At 48.9% G+C, this 21,438-nt stretch overlaps 1 protein-coding gene across 1 annotated transcript in view; it reads left to right on the top strand.

Moving 5' to 3' along the window:
• The window catches only part of LOC116940434 (uncharacterized), a 38,767-nt gene extending 20,579 nt beyond the window's left edge, over positions 1-18,188 (top strand). Inside the window, exons 2-4 of the mRNA XM_032950261.2 lie at positions 12,085-12,187; positions 15,166-15,327; positions 15,709-18,188. Of these exons, the coding sequence (XP_032806152.2) occupies positions 12,085-12,187; positions 15,166-15,327; positions 15,709-16,724 (1,281 nt within the window). The 3' untranslated portion in view covers positions 16,725-18,188. The remainder of the gene's footprint in view (positions 1-12,084; positions 12,188-15,165; positions 15,328-15,708) is intronic.
• The last annotated feature ends 3,250 nt before the right edge of the window (positions 18,189-21,438 follow it).

Genomic DNA, 21,438 nt, shown 5'->3' with positions numbered 1-21,438 from the left:
ACTTAGTATTGCTGAAAAAGGAAACCATTTTAGAGGGCATCGATTTAATTGGTGATCGTTTATTTATGTATTAATTATCATGAACATTAGCGTTCTCGTAAATATTTCATGAGGAAATGGAATATTAAAGAAAAATCAAACGACCATCGATGAGCACAACATGATGATATTTTGAAAAACTGACGACATGATGATTGTGGAGCTAGTATCGTAGCAAGTATCATAGTATTGCCATCTCGATGCGCGCGATGTGACACGGGCCACTGATCAATGTCGCAAATGCTTAATTGTGGGTCGTCAGAGCGTAATGTTCAAAATGAGGCAGTTGTCTTTGCTTGCTCATCTCTTTTTAGGATGACAAATGCTCAAATGTTGCATAACCTTCGACAGTTAATAAAATGCAGATGTATGTTTCATGTTCACCTTGAGCAGTGCGGTTCATCCATCGCTTTAACGGACAGCTGGTATAATCGTCGAGCAAGCAACTGGCTCGCTTCGCAAGCATTTGCCTGTATTTATCCGTTACGGATGTCACGTCTACGAAGAATGTCCTGGGGCGTGAAACCAAGGGGCAGGAAACAAGATTGCCGGCCTTTTGGCTTGCCGGCTCAACATGCAGGGCGCTATGCTCTTGCTGCCCCATCGTGTTGCATTCTAACAATTCAAAACTGCATGTAATTGCTGTTCTCGTTTTTGCGCCACTTAAGCAGTAATTGCAATAGTTGTAAGTGATACGCTACAAACACCTCGTGAAAGGATCATGTGACTCGTGTGCATATATTTATTTCATCACTTTGACGTTTTCTGTGCAAACATTTGAGCATCTTCTAGTTTGGTTGTGTTAACATATACGCTGTAACACACTTTAGTTTTAATTGGAGGGATTAATCTTAGTTTGCGTGGAGCAGTGGAATTGTGGTTTGCATATTGCACCTTGTCCCCAGCGACGAGAGTTCAATTCTTGGTCACAAGCTGACACTATTGGCGAGTGATACTTGAGGTTGACTTGGGCCTCCTACTCACCAACCTGTGCAGACTAGCATGGTGAAGCATCACCCATGACTAACGTGGCACGGAGAGATCTTCATCTAGCAGTGGATTCACAAGTAGCTGAAAATTATAAGTTGCAGTTGGGGCCAACCTTGATACTGTTAATTTCTGATTCATATTAAAATCTTTAGCATTGCAGAATTGACCTCGCTATATTACACGTGACTTACAACCTGCAATGCTAAAATAATCCTAACATCTGGAGCCTGTTTTGTCTTATTTACTACTCTAATGAGCCAAGAATGTCTGTGTCCCGTGCAAGACGTCACCTCATCGAACAGCCCCCCACATTAATAATCATGAACAGGTGACATCTTCCGAATGAACACCCCCCCCCCCCCACCATTAATAATTAGCGGCTGACGTCTCTCCACATGGGGGGCCGAGGCGCCTCCTCCCCCCTCTTCGGCGTCAACTCGCAACCCTCGCTACAAAGGCAGAACCCTCACGTCACGCCATCTCCGTCACGCCATCTCCGTCACGCTGTTGAGACGTCAAAGTAAAAAGGACGTCATAATGAACAAGGGATTATAACCTTAAAATTAAATAAGTCTGTCACCGTGGCCTTACAAATTGCACAGGCATTGATGCACTGAATATCACGTCGCGGTCTGCTTTTCGGCTGCAAGTTTCAGATTTACTGAAATACACCCGTCCTTGGATGGGCAAAAGGCTCATCTCTAATTGACTAATGCGTGCTGCTGGTTTACATGCTTACCAGCTGAATGCTTTTACATCGGGGGCACGGATCGGCAGCCTGGTTCATTTAGTGCAAACCGTTGAATTGTCACTGCGTAGCTTCTGTTGGATGTGCATCAACTTGCCATCTCTGAAGAGATGTGCATTTCAACGTGGCACCCCGGCTGTCTGACCAATTTGCTTCATGTTTGCACTCCGAGAAGGGCACTCGGATCCGCAAATAGACAACTCGCGTTGCAGCCTCCTGCTTATCGCTGATAAAGCGCTGGCTCGCTTTGCTACTCAATTCTGTAATTCCCTTCCAGAGTGGCATGGCTTTTTTTTTCTCCATAAAGGTGTCACATATTAAGGTGGAGAAATCCATTTTGAAATCGACTTGTTTTGCACGGACATTGGCACGCCAAAGCTGCGGTAGCACTTGAGTGAAACGTGGCCCCGGCGTTACGCGTTTTTGATGCTTGGCTGTGATTGCGTTTGCAGGGTTTTTTGTTATTCACAACTGGCTGAGAATCGAACTCCGGTCGCAAGGGTCACAGCTCTGCTGCACGCTAACCACAGCCCCCCCCCGCTCCTATCAAAATCCTCTGTATAGCCTTAACAGACTGTTGGGGCAAATGCTGTTAGGGAGCACCTACGAAGGCCGGCACGACACACGAGGGGGTGGGTGATTAACACCATGCCCGACTGCCTTCATCTCCTGAGGTGGTGATCTTTACAGACCGCACCAGGTACGCATTTGAGGCTGTGTAGACCTAGGGGAGGCCCAGGACCGGTTCAGATAATCGTCGCTGGGTTAGTAGCGCTACACCGCTGCACCAGTGCTCACCACACACTTGTGCCGTGAAACCCCGTCACGACACCACGACAAGCACCCTCCACAGCCCTCCCCGACACGGCTGCCTCCCACCCAGCACGGAGCACCACACTCGCCTCCCGCCCTCTGTGAGAGACTCGGCTGAGATTGCACTCGTTGATATTGCGTACATTGTGCTATTTTATTAAACTTAGCATAAAAAAAAGTTTTTCCAGGTCAGGCCCACTGAGCTACGTAGCTCTTTCAGAAGCGATCTGGCCGCAAATATTAGCTCATCAAAGTGGCTTACCTTGTGGTCATTTATAGCAGCAAAGTTCTGGAAATGCACGTTGGTTCTTAACGTGCATTTAGAGTACAGTGTTTGATAAATACATTGTCAAACAGAACTCCCACGCCAACCCAATAGGCGCATTGATCTTCTATCAACGTCCTATCTTATACACATGTACACCTCTTTATCCGCTGCTGGATGAGTATCCTCCCCATGCTGCTGGTCAGTGCGGGTTTGTGAAGACCTGGACGTTGCCACCTGCACAGTCTACAATCGACAACTGTCCGCGTTTACAGGAACACCGAGGAGAGCCGGTTTCTGATCTATAAAAAAAAACATTGTATCATGGGTCAATTATGATAATGGTGGGCGTAGTGTCTCGTTCCACGCTTTTGCTCACTGCTCTTTACCGAAGAGCCACAGGCAGCGCTGGTACATAAAGTGTGCATTTAATCCTGTTTGTGTTTATACACGTGCAGCTGGAATGCCACGCGATTTCGTAGGACCCCACCGCTTGGCAGGGAACGGGTGACGTGCCCCCCCCCCGCACAGTGCCCTGATGGCGCGTGCAGCTGCCCTGGGAACTCTGCAGGTGCGGCGGCCGGGCAGGCGAGGAGCCGTGCGTGCGTGGCCAAGGGTTCGTCATGTACTTGGTGCAGTAGAACTCCTCCAGGCAAAAATGCTCAAACTATAACTACATTCATCATGTCATTGCGTTATAATAAAAGTTGTTTTTGCCGGCTCGCGCGTGGGCAGGCAAGTGCGCACATCTGCGTGGTGACGTCGCCCGCACGGCGTGGAGCCGGGTTCATCCGTTGCGCCGACGCCACCCTCCATCCCAGCCGTGTGGCCCCGATGCAAATCGCGGGCCTTGCGAGTAACAGGTTCAATAAGCGGACATTTTGCCACTTGACCTATTTCTGTCCCTCCACTTAAAAAAACAACAGTGCTGTTTGCGCATCCAATCGGCAATAATTGAGCAAGCATTGGTGGAACGCAAGGAAACTGTACCAGTTTTGACATGCAGTGTCTAGTCCGGCTCGTTTGAACCAATGCTGGCAAAACTGGCACTTGTTTAACGACTCAGGCAATGCCTGAAGCTTTTTTTCATCGCTGTTTGTCTTTTCTCGGCGGTATTGTGTCATCACGGAAAGGATAAATCTATTCGAAATCTCGCAGTGGCCGCAAGTCCCTTTGTTGAAGGCGATGGCTCATGGAAGAGACATTTAGCACGACTTCGCCGGAGAAATCCTTCAAGTGGATTTCTCGCCCTTTACTCAGCAGGGGGCGCACTTTCCCCCTGTGCTCTGCAATGGGATTGTCATTGTGCTTGCGTGACAATCCAAGCAATATTTGTTCTTTTTTTCCCCAAATAAAGTCCGAAACCAAATGTAGGTAAATCTTTTTGGTGCAGTCTTTGATGACCCAACAGACGATCAACTTGCTCCACTTTTTAGAACCCGCTTGAATCACGGCCAGGAGCTGATTCAATCCCTCACCGGTGCCGCTGGAGCACTCTGGCCTCCGTCACCCGGCCACCACTTATTGACAAGCTCGGTGGGATGCGAGTACTTGGCCTTCAGTTTCTCAACTGCCTTAAAAGGTTGAACGTTTTTGTTTTTAACATTTCTCACATTTTTCTCTGTTTTATGGGGATTTTTTGGGCTGGGGGAGGTTGTGGATTTTTTGCTGGCTGGGGAGGAAATGTGAAAGCTTTCCTTTTTAAGATTAGATTGAGAAATGTTAGTGTGGTCATAACAACAACAGCATAAAATTTAAATGTTATCCCGTGTAAATGTGACTCGTGTGAAGATGCTGCACAGAGACCTGAATAGAAAAGATGTCCCCTTGGTGCCGATGGAGCGAGGATAAGGTTGAGAGAATGGTTTACTTATCTCTACAGCGAGTGTCTTTAAGTGGTTAGTCTGCCCTTGTTTTTGCACGACCATTGTCACATTTGCATGAAAATTTAAATATAATTGTCACTGCCTTCTCAGTCCAAGTAAAAAAAAAATCTGATCGCTGTGAAAGTCACTTTGAAACGTTCTTTCGAAGGTCCCCCGTTGCTGAAACAAATGCCGGGCGAGTGGCGCGCACGAGGAAGTTGGTGTGTGCTGTTATCCTCGGCCTGTAGCCATGCCTGTGCGGTCCTAGCGGGTGTGGTGGTGCTTGTTATATCGCATGAAAGAAAATGAAGGTCGGGTAATGTTTAAAAAAACAAGTCTATGAAAGGGGAATATTGTATTTAAAACATGCGCAGGTGCTCTAGCTTTTCTGTCGGCGAATAGAAAGAGCGTTTGTGTGAAACGGTAGAAAGTGAATTGGCCACGCTGGACTTGTTTCCCTGCAAAGCCATGGGGGTTTTTTTCTTACTCCCAATACCTTACACTGAACTCTTTGTTTAGATAACTCTTCTGGCATTTGTAATTAATCAAACTGATTTTTAGAAAAAAAAAATAAAAAGTGTTATAAAGTATCTGAAAGGTGAAGGTTTTGATGTTGCAAGTTGAATGTGGTGTTTCCCTCCCTGCGTTTGGAACTTTATCATTCTGCCCTCTGCGTCCTCAGTTGTGTTGACGTTGTAGAATGTCGTCCACTTGTTGATGTTTATGCCTCCGACTCGGAATAGCTTAAATGTCTGCTGAGGATAACATTCCTTTGGCGCAGAAGAGCGATGCGCTGAGGCCGCGCGATGGCGACAGTGACGACAACTCATGAGCACTCCTCCAGAAACCATAAAATAGCAGAGATATCCCAGAATGCCTCATTTTATTTCTTGACCTTTGGTCAATCCACTCCTGGATGAAGGCCCTCTCTCCCAAGCCGCCGGCATCTCTCACGATCCTGTCATGCAATTTAGAAGGTCGTCTGTAAAATGGGACGACACGGACCAGGGACTTGAGTAGATCTTATTTTTGCGGTTACAAGCAATGCAAACGCACGGGAGAATGTTAAGCAAGACGTAATCCCGGCGGAGTGGCGAGTGATCGGGGTGGCAGGATGTGCCACAGTGATCAGGCTGGCGGGATGTGCTGTGCGTGGCTTGGCATCGTAGAAGTGGCCAGTTCCATTTGCGTCACTTCTCTCCAGGGAGGCGGGGGATGGGGGGGGTACCTCCCACAATGCTCAGGCGACGTTTTACAGTTGATTGATATTTTTAGCCTTGGTTGTATGCTTTGTAGCAGTTTTCGGCATGGCATGCACTGTGTAACGCAGCCTGGAATGGCGTATACTGTGTCCGGCATATACAACAGTAGTGTGATGTTATTCGTGTAGCATGTGTGGGGACTGTGTTGATAAGAATTGCTGCTCGTGGTCTCCTGGCAATGTATGATTTTTTGGAGTAACAACTATTGTCAAATGAAAATGGTCAAACTTTGTAAAACTCATAATTAGCCATGATCAATCCAGTGCTGAATGAAGGCGTGTGTGTGTGTGTGTGGTTCACGTGTGTGGGGAGCAGTGGTGCAGTGGTTGGCTCACTGCATTACGAACCCGGCAACCCAAGTTCTATTCCCGCTCATGGCAAACCTTTGGTGATAATTATCCGAAGCCGCCCTCGGCCTCCAGATCGGCTTGGTTCTAAATGAGTACTTGGTGCGGTGTGTAGTAAATATAAGCACTGGGGAGACAAAGGCGGCTGGGTGTGGTGTTGGCTACACGACGCCCTCGTGTGCTGTGCCGTGCCGGCCTTCGTAGGTGCTCGCTAAGAGCACTTGCCCCAGAAGTATGTTCAGGCTATATGGGGGATCTTTGCCTTTTGTGTGGTTCACGTGGGTACAGTCGAGCAGGGTGTACAATGAATATGCATTTTGACTCGTTTAGCAAACTATGTCCAAATCAATCGTTGTAATTTTATGAAGCATGCCCACCCGTTCCGATACCACCGCGTCTCGCTGTGACCCACATTCAAGCGGCTGCAAAATCTCTGCGATCAGCGCGATCATCACTTGGCTAGACACATGATGGTGTCCGCGCTGCATGTGTACACGGTGCATGTATACACTGTCTGGGTGGATGACCCCACAGTTCGGGGATCATTCACAGATGAGCGTGGCTTGCTCACGGCCAGCAGTTCCGATTTCTGCAACCCGCCCAGTCATTTAAAGAGTGTGACCTCACTCGCAAAAGTAGGCCATTGTGTGTGATGGTGTCATAATCTGACGTTTGAAATTAATTCCACGAAAGAACACTGCAATGATTTTCTAACTCGTAGTGCACGTGGCTGTTCTCGCAAAAGAAACAATATCCACGACTCTAGTCTTCATGGGACTCTAATCTTGTATGACTTAATCTTGTTAAGTAATACTTTTTTATCTATGTATGCTCGATAATTTCTGCGTGTTATTTCTAACTACACCATGGAGCTCTGACCGAATGTCAATTTGGATTGATAAATCTGTGAATGTGAATATCTACATTGATACAGAGCGGACGAAACATCCGAAGTGCATTGTCTAGCATTCCTGCGTGTTCGCCGAGCACACTGGCCCGTGCTTGCTGTGCAGGGTGCTTTGGCGGTAGAGTTCATGGTGTGCTATGATGAGGACTGCAGGGTGGCCAAGAGGTTGCAGTACAGCAAGCGGGTTATTTGACCCATCTTTGCATACTGTCGAGGTTTTGGGCACAAGTAAAACTAAATATTGAAGTATTGTGGTTGACATTTTCTCTGGTGGTCAACTGACCTAGTTTTTGTGGAATGAAAAATAATGAATGCACATCCCGAATAAACGCATCAAACCGACAAATGTAAAACATCGTCCAGCTAGCGTTGTTTATTGTGGTAACTTGATCGTTCCTTTCCCAACAGCTGCGTGGCTGTGAGCCAACCCACACGGTTCACGAGGCCGTTATTGGTGAAACCCCCCGAGCAGATGTGGGAAGCCGCGAGTCCTGTCCTGCATGGCCAGGGTCTCCACGAACACCGCTCCTCCTCCCAGCCGCAGCGAGGGCGGCGTGTGGGGCGTGATAATTGTGTTCCTCGGTCTCATGCCTCTGTGCACGTCGACTAAGGCGACGTTTCCGCACAGTTTAAACTCTCGGGGCCAGACGTCCTCGCAGCACACACGTGTGATTTATCGCGTGTTTGACGGATCCTGGTTGCTTCTGAACGGGCGATGTCGGCGTCGAGATGCCGATTGCTGTACTACGGCAGGCGTGGTGCTGCTGCTGTACTGACAGGCGTGGTGCTGCTGTAGTACAGGAGGCGTGGTGCTGCTGTAGTACAGCAGGCGTGGTGCTGCTGTACTATGACAGGCGTGCTGCTGCTGCTGTGTTGTGGTGTCGCTGCCGGGACCCCACCACGTCCAGCTGCTCTGTCGTGGCCAGGAGCTGGCCAGTGCATCAAATCGCTGGCACGGCTCGCCTCCGTTTATTAGTTGTCCAAATTAAGCGTTGGCAATGATTGTGAATCGCCGTTACGGATATGATGAACGCTAAACGAAAACTGTTGCGTTTTGGATGGGAGTCAATGTTTGGCATTAAACGGACTTAAAATTCCCCGCGGTGACTCCCTTTCTCTTGTCCTGTTTTAAATCAACAGTTAGCGTACAGTCCAAAGCAGGCACGGCACACGTGGTTGCTCATTGTGCGATACGTCAAGCTCGCCGCCGCCCTTGTCGATCCACTGCTGGATGGAGGTCTTGATGGGAATCTTGCATGCTGATCAGTGCGGGGGGGGGGGGGTGACGAATTGGCCTGTGGCCTGGTCACCACGTGACTCGCCACTGATGTCAGCCGTAGCCAGGTAATGGACTCAAGTTGCAGGGTTCGGAGTTCCACGTGCATCACTGCACACGTGTACCACTTTTAAATCTAGATTGATCAACTAATTTGTTTAGAACTGCTTGTTTTTGTTGCCTTCCCCCACAGCACCTCCCGTTAGTAATGTCGGCTCCGTACAGTTTGAAAGAAGTTCTACATATATACATGCAATGCGTGCTTTTTTTAAATACACGGGAAGATTCTCAAGCCTAGCAGCCAAGAGAAGCCGTGTGCGTGCGTGTTAGACTGCTGTGGCCATACCAGCCTTTATGTTTTTGAATGCGTGGCCTTAAAGAAGGCTGTTTGTATTTGTGCACATCCGTGAAGTATATCCCTCACTATACAGATGGGCAACTTGTGCCTCGCCCTGTGAGAGCGGACAAGCCAGCAGTTAATCTGAGCCCTCCATCTGTCAGGGCTTACAGGCTTGTAAACGAAAATAACACTGTCAAATTGGAGACTCTCAATCGTATGAAAAAATGTATGTAGGCGTATATTACATAGAAAAACACAACATTGGCTTACAGTAACAATTATTAGGACTCGAGGCATGAACATAAAGCAATCCTCAACGCTAGTCTGAACTGGCAGAGCACGTGTATGTGCATCGCAGTGCTGTACATTAAATCCACCCTGCTTAACGATTTGTCTATAGCCTTGGAGTTCCAAACAAACTGAATCGGGCAGCCGGATTCGGGTGGGATGTCTGCTGATCATGTACGTACGTACAAGGGGATATAGGCCCATGATGTAGCTGCTCTCACCCCGAGCTCTCAATGTCCCGAGTGCATTGTCCTTGTGCTTGGTCGCCTTTTGGCGTACTCTGGTCTAACACTGTTAGTGAGACTAGGCTCTAAAGAAAGCTGTCTCTGGTGTAGACCAATCGGTTTCAAATGCATGCATATACTACCAGAGCATGTTTTTGTTTGCATGTTCACTACGATCATATGTGGTTAATGCAGACATGATTCCTTGCAAAAGGTTTCAATTTGGTGTTTTAACATTAACACCTGATAATTGTTTTTTTTACCCTTTTATCTGGCAACAAAACTGACACCTTTTTTGCAAGGAGTCATGTTTACATTGGCCACAATACCTGCGGTCGGAACGCAAACAAAAAAAAACTCTAATGTATGCACTGTCCTTGAAATTGATTGGTCCACACCCGAGACGGCTTTCTTTAGAGCCTCGTCTCACATGGTGTTAGACCAGAAGACGCCAAAAGGCGCACAACTCAAAGACAATACACCATCAGAGTATGAGAGCTCGGGGTAAGCATTTACACCATTGGAAACCTCATTTGCCAGTAGTGGCAAATGAGGTTTCCAATGATATTAACACCTACTCTTCGTTCTTTCGGTAAAGTCGTGTAGAAGGGAAACAATAAAATAATAAAAATATAAAACAATAAAATTCTCACGACGTTTCGACTGCAACACAAGCAATCATCAGGTGTGAAAACACAGCAGAGAATTTTATTGTTTTATATTTTTATTATTTTATTCTTTCCCTTCTACGTGACTTTACCGAAAGAACCAAGAATATGAATCCCTGCAGTCACGAAAGCTTTAAATCAAAATATTAACACCTGTTTTATTGCTAGAAAGGGTAAAACCTATTCTCATACGTATGCTGAACTTCTTTTGCACGTACGTAGCCAACCGTTCTAATTGGAGGTTTGGGCAAGGTCGACAAACTAAACACAAAGCAGTTTTGAAGAAATGAGTTTTCAGTCCAAAGTTAAAAGTGCATAGCTCCAGTGGCATTCTAATATCGGAAGGAAGTGCATGCGATGCGGTAACAGTCTTTGCTCGGTGGCCAGCCAGAAGTCACGGAGGATCATGCGTATGTGGTGCAAAGGCAAAAAATAAATATAAATATATATTTTTTTTATCATTGTACATAGCGCGCTGTATACACTTACGTGCAGATTTGTTTGGGAATGCACGGGTACATGTAGGGTGTGGGTTGCATGTGACTCTATGCTAACATGAAAAAAACGAAAATAAATAATTCACAGATGGCAGTGGCGTTTGGGGAAGGTTGCTCTGGCTTTAGTGCTTTGTCTGGGAGGGGGAAGGCCGGCCTGGGCAGCAGGCGCCGCGTGGGAAGGTGATGGAGAGCAGTGACAGCCGGGGCCCTGCCTGGTGTGGTAACACTGCGCACACAGCCAGCGCTACACACGTGACACCGTAGCCTTATGATTGGGTACCCAGGAAAGCCTCGCGGAGTCCCGAGACATTTTTTTTTGGGCGAGTCCTGCCAAGTTTTCGCAGTAGCTGGGTGAAGCGGCTTCTTTGCGTAATCTTAAATAGAGCCCTTGGCTTGTAATTTTTCACTACAGTGTGTTTTTATGGGAGGAAATCGAAGATCCTGGAGGGGAAACCATGCACAATAAGGAGAGAACATACAAACTCCACACAGACAGGTACCCGAGTCACGAGTCAAACCCAGGCTCTTCTTGCTGTGAGGGCACGAGCGTTACCATCGCGCCAGCCTGCCGCGCGATTACCACGTGCGTGTGCGTTTCTGTTTCTGTGTGGCCCGGAGGACAATCTTGCGTCTGTAGCCAGCGAGTTCACTTTCAGAAACTGCTGATGTTCGTTCCGCATCATTGTTTGTCAGGACACTGCTTGTAGTGGCTGCTGCTGCTGCTGCCCAAAACCCATTTCAGCACTTTTAAGTGAATATGCCCATGGAGTCACACTAGTTTGTAATGATAGCCATGCATTTTACAACAAAAACATCGGGATATCTAAACAAATACAGACGGCACGTTGCAAACACACCGCAGTTTACTAAAAATGTTTTGTCTATGATGATTTGGGTTGAGCCGAGAGAAATTAACTTAATGCTGGCAACATTTGGATGAGAAACATGTTTTGCATTTACACGTGACTGTTCTATATTTTTCAAGCATCTTTTCAAAGTGGCTCATTATAATTCATGATTAAATTGCAGTTATAATTAAGCCTCCAACTGTCTGCTTGCTTCTTGTTTGATCAAACCCTGAATGAAAACATCAAATTTTCATGACATGGTCCCCTTCATTGCTTTCTGTAACTCCGTCATCCATTGACCAGCATCGGTTGTGGTGACAGTGGAGGTAATAACGGCAGCAATGATGACCATGGGTTCATAACTCATTAAAACACCGTTAGGAATATGAGCGCAGTCATTTTCTTATTGGTGGTAATTAGGGAGAAGTGCTAAAGTTCCACCCAGCTTCTCATGAATATCCACAAGTGAGACGTTAATTGGTGTCCCAAATACCACTGTTTATCTGTCACGTCACAGAAGCGTTATAGCAGCACTCCTCAGTTGTGGCTGCACCTTACCTGCAGGACTGTGGTCACACGACCAAAATTTGGCCGGATCGTTACGCGTGGCTGAACCCAACCGGGGATGAATCCGTGTCGAGCTTGTCTTTTCCCACAGTTTGATGGGATTGCTCTGCCTTTGTGTGCGCGTGTGTGTGTGTGAAAAGGCACGGGAGCTGTGCCACGGCTCGCTGGGGCAGCCCTACTACTGCGACACGGGCCACTGCTGCGGAGAGTCTGGCTGCTGCACCTACTACTACGAGCTGTGGTGTAAGCGCCGTCGCGTTGCGTGCACACGGGAGCACGCGGGTGGCCATGGTCACTTCGCAACCTGAGGGCCACGTAGAGCCCCAATTTGTCATTTCTTCCATTCGTTTCTTTCTGCACGGGGTCTGGTAACTTAAATGGCTGGTGTTTTACGAGGCCAAGCTTAAGATGTCTGCTTTGCAAGAGCACGGCACTTAGTAAGTTAATTTACTTAACAACTCAATCGTGTACGTGCACCACCTGCTTGCTAAGCAAACGATAACGTCTTCCTCTATTTGATGGGAATATGCTATCAGATGGAAAATAAATAATCTGGTCTAGGACAGAATGTAAAACACACTGAGATAATGGTTTTGGCATGCAGCGTAATGGGAAAAAACAGCAGCCTGCACAAAGCCACCAGGCGTATGCATTACAATGTGTGCTCAATTTTGACATTTTATACTTAACGGGAAACATAATAATTGGACGGCAACCAACAAAAAAATATCCCATGACAGCCAAATATAATTGAAAGCGTTTCTACATCCATCACAAACTTGTGAATTTGATCGCTGCATTCATTGGGAACACTTGCACATGCGTTTGAACACACACACACGTCAGCAACACACTCCTCCACTTGATGCGTCAGACTGACAAAAGTTGCTGGTAGCAAGCGTCGCTGGGTATGGCGCAGCAGGGAGTGGTGATGTGGTCAGCGCCACGATTTTGGCCGTCTTTCTCTCGCCGTTGTGGATTTTGACGCGCGGTACCAAGTACCCACCTTGCGCTATTTTAAATTGTTGGAGATGCTCGGTACCCAGTGTTTACTCCGTCGTTTTCCTGTTCTGTCTGTACAGATCCCCGAGATGTGATCGCATGTAGACGCTTGTATTTATTTGACGCCGTTTGCCACCGTTGTGATGCATGGACAGAAAATCAAACTCGGGTCGCTAGAATAAGAATCCATCTATATGTTCATGAGATGAGTCTTAAGGACTGCTCCATTTATTAAATGGGAGTTCGTTGCTGTTTTAATAATGGTTAAGATAAAAGGAGAATGTGTAGTAACACATACTTTGGCCACCATCGTATACGTTATGGAATGTATGCCATAGAATGTGCTCTTAAACAAAAGTCTCATTTAAGTTGAGCTATTGGCAGGAGAAAAACGCAACAAGGAACCAGATGACTGATCGCAACTTCTGAAAGTGGACTTTAAATGTTTTAAAGATATGATTTAATTTAAACGTGACCTGTTGTGCAATGACACCCAAGCGTCAATACATTTTTACTATTTGCTTTAACATGTACAACCAACTGAGCTATTAGCTCTTTCAGAAGCGATCTGGCCGCAGAAGTATCTTATGTGGAAATTCGTAGCAGCCAAACACTCTAAACGCGTGACGTTGATTCTAAATGTGGAGGGAAAAACCGGAGGACCCAGAGAGAAATCTACGCGACCGTGGGGAGAACACGCAAACTCCAAATATGCAGGCGAGGGAGATAACTATCTTGCCACAACGGTGCCCCATATACTGCTATCGGCCCCGGCACGCACTCCTCGATGTTTACATGCGAACAAGCACGGACCCATACAGGCACTCGAAGACACAAGCGTACATTCACAAGGGACATTCTTTCCATCCTCCAGCTTTTCTGGGTTGGAATTTGACTTGATCTTCATCATGTGGATTTAAACGCAGGCTATCGTAGTGTTGTGTTTACTCCGGTAAGAGGTAAAATCGCAGTCGGGGGTTTCTCGGCCCGTTGTGGTCCTCACATCACTGGGTAGGGTTGTGTAGAAAGCCACGTTGTTACATACAAGGAGACAAGAGGGACGGCGTACACGATGCGTCTTCTATCGACATCCTCCGCACAAATTGTCTCAAGCCCTTGACGTGCCGTGGATATCAAGTTGTCCACAATGAAGGTTTGAGCAGTGCCTCAACTAGGTTAAAGCTTTTATGTTCTCGACATTGATACTTTATGCGTGCAGAGTGCAGCAGTAAATGGCAATGAAAGCAGATAATTAGAGGGCAGCAGCAGAGGTTACGGTGCAATTTGTTGGCAGATTCAGGTTTCCGTTGCCAATAAGCAGCGGTGCTGTGAACCCACTTGATGTCGGATGTTTCCAATCCATTTAACCAGATTTAGCTCTGTTAATGTAATAGCAGCGATAACGTTTTTTTGCTTCTACGCACGTAAGCCACTTAAAAAATATCCCCAATCCTCGTAAATATAGTGGCTCACTGCTCGGAATTCATTTTCCGTAGGCACCAGTGGAGTGACGTAGTTGTTAGCGCACTGCACTATGAATCTGTGAACTGAATTTGATTCACAGCTATGGCTGACATGAGTGGCGAGTGATATCTGAACTCGTCCTCAGCCTCTCCCACACACTTCTCGCCAAACCACACGAACCAGTATGGTGAAGTATGGTAAAACATCCCTCGGCCAGCAGTGGTTTGGCAAAGGGCTGTAAATTTTATGTTTAGATGCCTTGTGGACCTTTGACATGATGGGCGACCCTGTTGTTCATGCAATGCAGACCTTGTTTGTGTGGGTAAATCTTTTTGTTTCCAGCCGGCATTAATTTCTCTGTTGTGAATAATTGCGAGCGTGCGATTTAAGCATTGAGTACTTGCGCTGGTATTCCCTTGTGTGTCTGTGTGGGGGGCGGTGGCGCAGTCATTAGTGCGCTACGCTACAAACCCGGCGACCCGAGTTCGACTCCCGCTCACGGCCAACACCAGTTCCGATTATCTGAACCAGTCCCCTCGGCCTCCCCAAGGTCAACTCTGCCTCAAATGAGTGCCTGGTGCCATGTGTAAACATCGTCCCTGGGGAGACAAAGGCAGTCGGGTGTGGTGCTGGCCACCCACCCACCCCCTTATGTGCTGTTTCAGCGATCATAGGCGCTCTCTAACGGAACTTTCCCTAACAGTCTGTTAAGGCTATACGGGTAGGTCTTTATCTTTGCCTGTGTGTGTGAGCAGGGTTCTGGTTGGTATGGTCTCTCATCATCCTGCTGAGCTGCTGCTGCGCTTATTACCACCGCCGCATCAAAATGCGCTCCCAGCTGCAGCAGCGACAGCGACAGATCAACATGCTGGCCTTCGAAGGAGCCAACAATTACCCCGAGCCTCCGCTCGACATACGTAAAGGCTCGCGCACCTGCACACTCGCACATCAGAGACACAGATGGCCCATATAACCTTTAACGTGGGGGGGAAGGTGCTGTCAAGCGAGGCCAGCACGCCGTACTAGGGGATGGGTGGATGTTTGTACGCTGCACCGGGCATTAATATAAGCCCAGGTTGACCTTGGGAAGGCCCAGGTCCGATTTCGGATATTCATTACCGATGTTAACCCTGAACGAGGTGGAACTGGGGCCGTTAGGTTTGTAGTGCAATGTGCTAAGGCCTGCACCACCGCTGCCCGTGTATACATCATTCCAACACGCACCCTGACATGAGGATTGTGTGCCTCGGTGATAGACAGCTGTAAGTAATGCATTTCTCTCTCCATCTCTCTTAAAGGGCTCATGGCCATGTACAAGCTGCCGGCCTATGAGGAAGTGGTGTCTCCTCACAACACCCCTCCTCCTCCGTACAGCGCTCTGCATCAACACTCCTTGCTTGCCAGTAACTCGGGGGACGGTTGCCATGAAACGCCTCGAGACGAAGCCGGGGTCTCGGCTGCCTCTTCCATGCGGTCGTTGACCCAGGATCCATCTACGGAAGCGGTGCCCCTCCTCGAGGGGGCGGCCGTCCCCAACGGGGGTGCCCTCCAGGACCTTGCCCAGACTCGGGCCTCGTCGCCCACGACCACTTGCGCTTTCGAAGAACCCGACCAGAATGATTTGCCAACGCAGGCTGTGACCCTGGTGAAGGCCACGTCCCAGCCCATTTTGCTGGATGACAAACGTCAGAGAGCTCAACCTGCACCACCGTTAAATCGGAGTTCCGATGCCACCCTGGCCTCTGCCCCTGACGACGTAGCGCACGTCTCCACGGGAATGAGGGCCAGCTCCCTGGACCGGCGTTCTGAGAACGCTGTCGGCGCCAAGCGCCATGCCGCCGGGGCACCACCCTCTGCCCCGTCGGCTTCGGAAGGAACCAGCTCGGAGGTCGCCTCGCCGCTCGAGCCAACCGCCCAGCGGCCAGCGCCGCCGCGATGCCACTGCAGCTCCGAGAGCGGCCACTGCGGTCCCGGGGCCAAGGACAATGACGACGACGGCGGTGGCAACGAGGAATTCCGTCAGCGACTTCTGACTCGTGACTCCGGCATCGACGTGTGCATGTGCGAGCATCGCCACGCCTCGGTCGCCCCGCAGTGTGGCGGCGGCGGCGGCATCGGGGAGAGCGATGCCGGGGCGAGCGTGGGGGAGAGTCACGGGGAAGGGGGGGAGCGCCTGGTGCCAATCGCCAGCATCCCGGAGTCGTGCGAACTCTGCGAGGCGCGACCCGCAGCCGCTGCTGCCGCCGCAGCGGTCGACGGGGCTTTGCTTAAACCCATTGTTGGTAACAATGGGGAGACACAGGCACTCGTGTGACCGTGCGGAAGTGACGTGTGCACACCAACCACTGTAGCTCGGGGAAATAAACAAAAACACATTCTTTTGAGAAGACCTCGCCATCGTAATTCAGCCTCTTTTTTTCACTCGCCTACGTTCAGTTGCTCATAGTTGGCTGCATTATCACTGAATCACTTTGTGAATTCTGAACTATGTTTTTCGGAACTAAAACTTTAGCATCGATTGCAGGCGTAGGACACTTACTTAACAGCTCAGCGCACTCCTAATTGATTTATGAACTGAACAACTTTTGCTCTTCCAACTGTTGCGACAGTTTTGGGTTGGTGATTTGTTTCTCGAGTGGTTCACTTTGCAATTTCCCTTCATATGTAAAACTGAAGGATGTGGCGGCGTTGACGGCATGCGGCCCACGCACCTCCCAGCCAACACCCGCCGAGCACACTTTTGCTCGACAGCGAATTGTCAGAGTTGGTGCTTTTCGATCTCGGGTGTGATGTGCTGCATCGCTTTTGCAGGTGAAGCTGTGAGTGATGATTTAGATTTTTTTCCTTCCCCCACAATGCAGCACCCACCACGACAAGGGCGATGTTTTGGCACACGACTCTACGGCGGAGATTTGCCACGTGGTGGTTGCGTTGGCCAAGCGCCACTCTCTGTTATGTGCAAAGCGCCCAATTTATTTTTGGGTTTTCGTTTAATCCTCATGCATTCCAGGTGTGGCCAATTAAAGGAAATGGAAGTCGTTAATCCCACCGACATTGCCAAGGTCGTTGACGTGGCGATCAACCCCAGCATGGTGTAGTCGCCTCGCCACACACCTGACCTGCATGAGGAGAGGGCTTGTAGCTTCCTATGTACTATTGGTTGTGTGTGTCGTCCTGTCGTGTGATGTTAAGAATCTTACCTGTGAACTAACAGCCTATAGTTGTAGACCGTGTCTGTGATGTAGGAAGGGTTGCCGAGGGTGGCTCTCAGCCAACGCCAAAGTGTGCATCCACGTTGTGTGGCGCATTGTCACTCGGTCAATATCATAATAATAATGAGAACACGTTGGTTTTCTTGACGAACCAGCACTTGGGTCATCAATGTGTACAGCCGGGTCGTAATGTTAACGCGTTTTCCGTTATTTTGACGGACGTTTTACCACAGTGGGGCGCTGCAGTGGTGTTGAGTGGATAGTGCTGATGAGTGCCGATTGCGTTATAGTGCACGTATTAAATGCATTATTTACACGAAGTAATAAACTTATTATTATGTGGCCCTTTTTGAAAATGATTACTTTATAAGCTGATATAAATATGGTCACTAGACTTCAATAGCCCGCTGATTTGTATCATTCTTGCGGTGCGCGGGTGCAGAAATGCAGGTTTGTCGAGTACGATTCTACGTATTCACGCGTGTGTCTTCGTGTAAGATTCAATGCATTTGGGTGCCCCTGGCTTCCACGTACTCTATGTGAACAATAAAGTAATAATATTTTTACATTGTGAGGTCTGCCTGCTTTTTGAAGTTTGGAATTGATGTTTGTCAAATTAACATGAGTGCAGATTTGCATGTAGATTTGTCTGCGAGCAGCCATCAACCAATTCCCACCCACAATTTAAATTCCGCGCTTTATGGCTCTATCTGGAAAAGTGATAAACAGTAGCGCACAGGGCATCGTGCCCTGGGGACATCGGCATGATTCATGCCGGTCTCTCCGGGATTCCATGACGCACTCTGTTTTCCTGTATTTGACAGAAAAACATTTTTAGCCGCACGTCCAAATAACCCGGTAGCTGTACGAGCCGTGATGTGCCACGTGTTCGACACCGTGCACGGGTTTGGGTTTGCGTCTTACAATGTGGAGAATAGGGTCGCGCTGCTCATGGCCAGCTCCTTTTCCCAGGAATTGCGCAAGTTCCTTAACGCTCCTCCGAGGTTAAGTCCGCTGTAAGTGAACATCGTTCGTCCGTCGTCCCCCATCTCAAGGGGCATCGCATGTCAGTTTTGGGTGCCTTCGGAATTCCAAAACATGGAAGTGGCTCGGCACACGAAACAAAAGTGCCAAGACCCTGACAACGCGGGGGCGAGGAGCCGGGTTCCCTCGGTGGCTGAGCAGGGGAACGGTCCAAGCTGAGAAGAATGTTGAGTCGCAGGTGGCGCCGTCTCCCTGCGAGTAAAGCGATTCTACCGGTTGGCCATGTTACATTTTCATGAACGGTTAAACATTCAAATAAGTATTCCCTGTAAGCATTGCCCCATGGGAATCGAACACAACACCAATACGTTACGAGATGGGTATTATGCAGACCAGCCACAGACTTGTCTTCTAAAAAAGGATTATCGCACAAACGGGAGATTGTGGTAATGCGAGAGTAATTCGCAAGGTTCTTGATACCACAGTGACTCTTCACGATAACAAAAGCATCGCTGGCATTGCAGAACGTTTATCAGGTGAGATGTTCAGCTTGTATAAAGGGGATATTGCTTAGCAACTTTCTGCAATTCCTGGAAGGGAATGGTTTGTCAAGAGCCCCAGATCTCGTTGGGTGCAGGGGAGGCAACGGGTGGATGTTGGTCGATTGATGCACAGATTTTTTTGTGACTTTCCACGCATCGAATTACATGTGTCATGTTATTTTGAGTTGTGAGCTATGGGGTCACTATTTTTGTAAACACTATAAGCCGTGCCTTACATCAACGGTAATCGATTACTTAATTGAACCGCAATCCCGAATCGCTCCAAGTCATCACATTGAAGCAGAGGAGGGTGTGGATCTCTGTGTTAAGGCCACGTGAAGTGTCGCAGATTCGCACTCGCAGAGCTCTGGTGAGGAGGCGGGGGGGGGCTCTGTATGGGGGGGGAGGGAGAAGTGAGGCGGGGGGGGCGACTGTGACGTCACGTGCCGCGTGCGCCCAAAGAGGAGAGAACATCGTCCCCCTGACGAGCCAAGCGACGATTCGTGAAGCTCCGACGGAACCTTGCGGTGCCGGGGGTGTCGCCGCGCCGCGTTGGGACGCGGTCAGCACGAGAGGGCCCCAGAGATGGCGCCTGCTGAACAACGCGCGCGTGCTGCGAGTCGGCTCGCCGAGCAGGCGAGAGGAGTCGTTCGTCGCCTCTGCTCCGTGTGACGTCGAGGGCCGATGAGTGCGTTCGGGCTTCACGCGCCACTGATGTTGGCCGTCCTCGGGACTCGAGCTCTCGGTTTGACCGAGATTCTCAACACATCGCTTCTCCAGCGCTCCCCACCGAGTGGGTTGTAACCTCGGTAGTCGGGACCAGTGGCTTGGAAGGGCACGAGTTCAATTCCCAGGCAAGTCCGACTTGGTGGAAAAAAAAAGCATCGTGCGGTGAGGTTGCTGGGAAGCTGGGCCCCCGGCATAGGAACGTGGAAGTTGGACACTTTGACTTTCATCGCCAGGACACGCGCATCCCCTTTATGTTGTACTGCGCCTCCACAGCTTTGCAGGTCACAAGGGATATTTGACCAAACTTCACCACGCTGCTCAATGCTGGTTTATGAATGTGTGGGGAGGAGTGCAGAACACCAGCTGATGCAGAACAATAGCTGATGCAGAACACTAGCTGATGCTGAACAATAGCTGATACTGCACAACGGCTGATGCTGCAGACCAGCTTATGCTGAACAACGGCTGATACTGCACACGGCTGATGCTGCACACCAGCTTATGCTGAACACTAGCTGATGCTGCACACGGCTGATTCTGCATAATAGCTGATGCTGCACACCAGCTTATGCTGAACAACAGCTTATGCTGAACAATAGCTGATGCTGCACACCAGCTTATGCTGAACAATAGCTTATGCTGAACAACGGCTGATGCTGCACACTAGCTGATGCAGAACAATAGCTGATGCTGAACACTAGCTGATGCAGTACAATAGCTGATGCTGAACACTAGCTGATGCTGAACACTAGCTGATGCTGAACACCAGCTGATGCTGAACACCAGCTGATGCTGAACAATAGCTGATGCATAACAATAGCTGATGCAGAACAATAGCTGATGCTGCATTATAGCTGATGCTGCATATTAGCTGATGCTGCATAATAGCTGATGCTGAACACTAGCTGACGCTGAACAACGGCTGACGCTGCATTATAGCTGATGCTGCATATTAGCTGATGCTGCACACCAGCTTATGCTGAACAATAGCTGATGCTGCATAATAGCTGATGCTGCACACCAGCTTATGCTGAACAATAGCTGATGCTGCACACCAGCTTATGCTGAACAATAACTGATGCTGCACACCAGGTTATGCTGAACAATAGCTGATGCTGAACAACGGCTGATGCTGCATAATAGCTGATGCTGCACACCAGCTGATGCTGAACAATAGCTGATACTGCACAACGGCTGATCCTGCAGACCAGCTTATGCTGAACAACGGCTGATACTGCACACGGCTGATGCTGCACACCAGCTTATGCTGAACACTAGCTGATGCTGCACACGGCTGATGCTGCATACTAGCTGATGCTGCACACCAGCTTATGCTGAACACTAGCTGATGCTGCACACGGCTGATGCTGCATACTAGCTGATGCTGCACACCAGCTTATGCTGAACAATAGCTGATGCTGCATTATAGCTGATGCAGAACAATAGCTGATACTGCACACGGCTGATGCTGCACTGCCCTCTACTGTCCTCAATGCCCACTGCACCTGCCAACGTGGCGAGCTGCTGCTCCTGCTGTGGTGGTGGTCGCTGGCGCGGCGCT

The sequence above is a fragment of the Petromyzon marinus genome, chromosome 9 (genome assembly GCF_048934315.1).
Source record: "Petromyzon marinus isolate PM22_M1 ecotype Great Lakes invasive population chromosome 9, UKy_Petmar_22M1.pri1.0, whole genome shotgun sequence".
In the NCBI taxonomy this organism is placed as follows: domain Eukaryota; kingdom Metazoa; phylum Chordata; class Hyperoartia; order Petromyzontiformes; family Petromyzontidae; genus Petromyzon; species Petromyzon marinus.
This window is presented reverse-complemented; position numbering and strand designations above follow the sequence as displayed.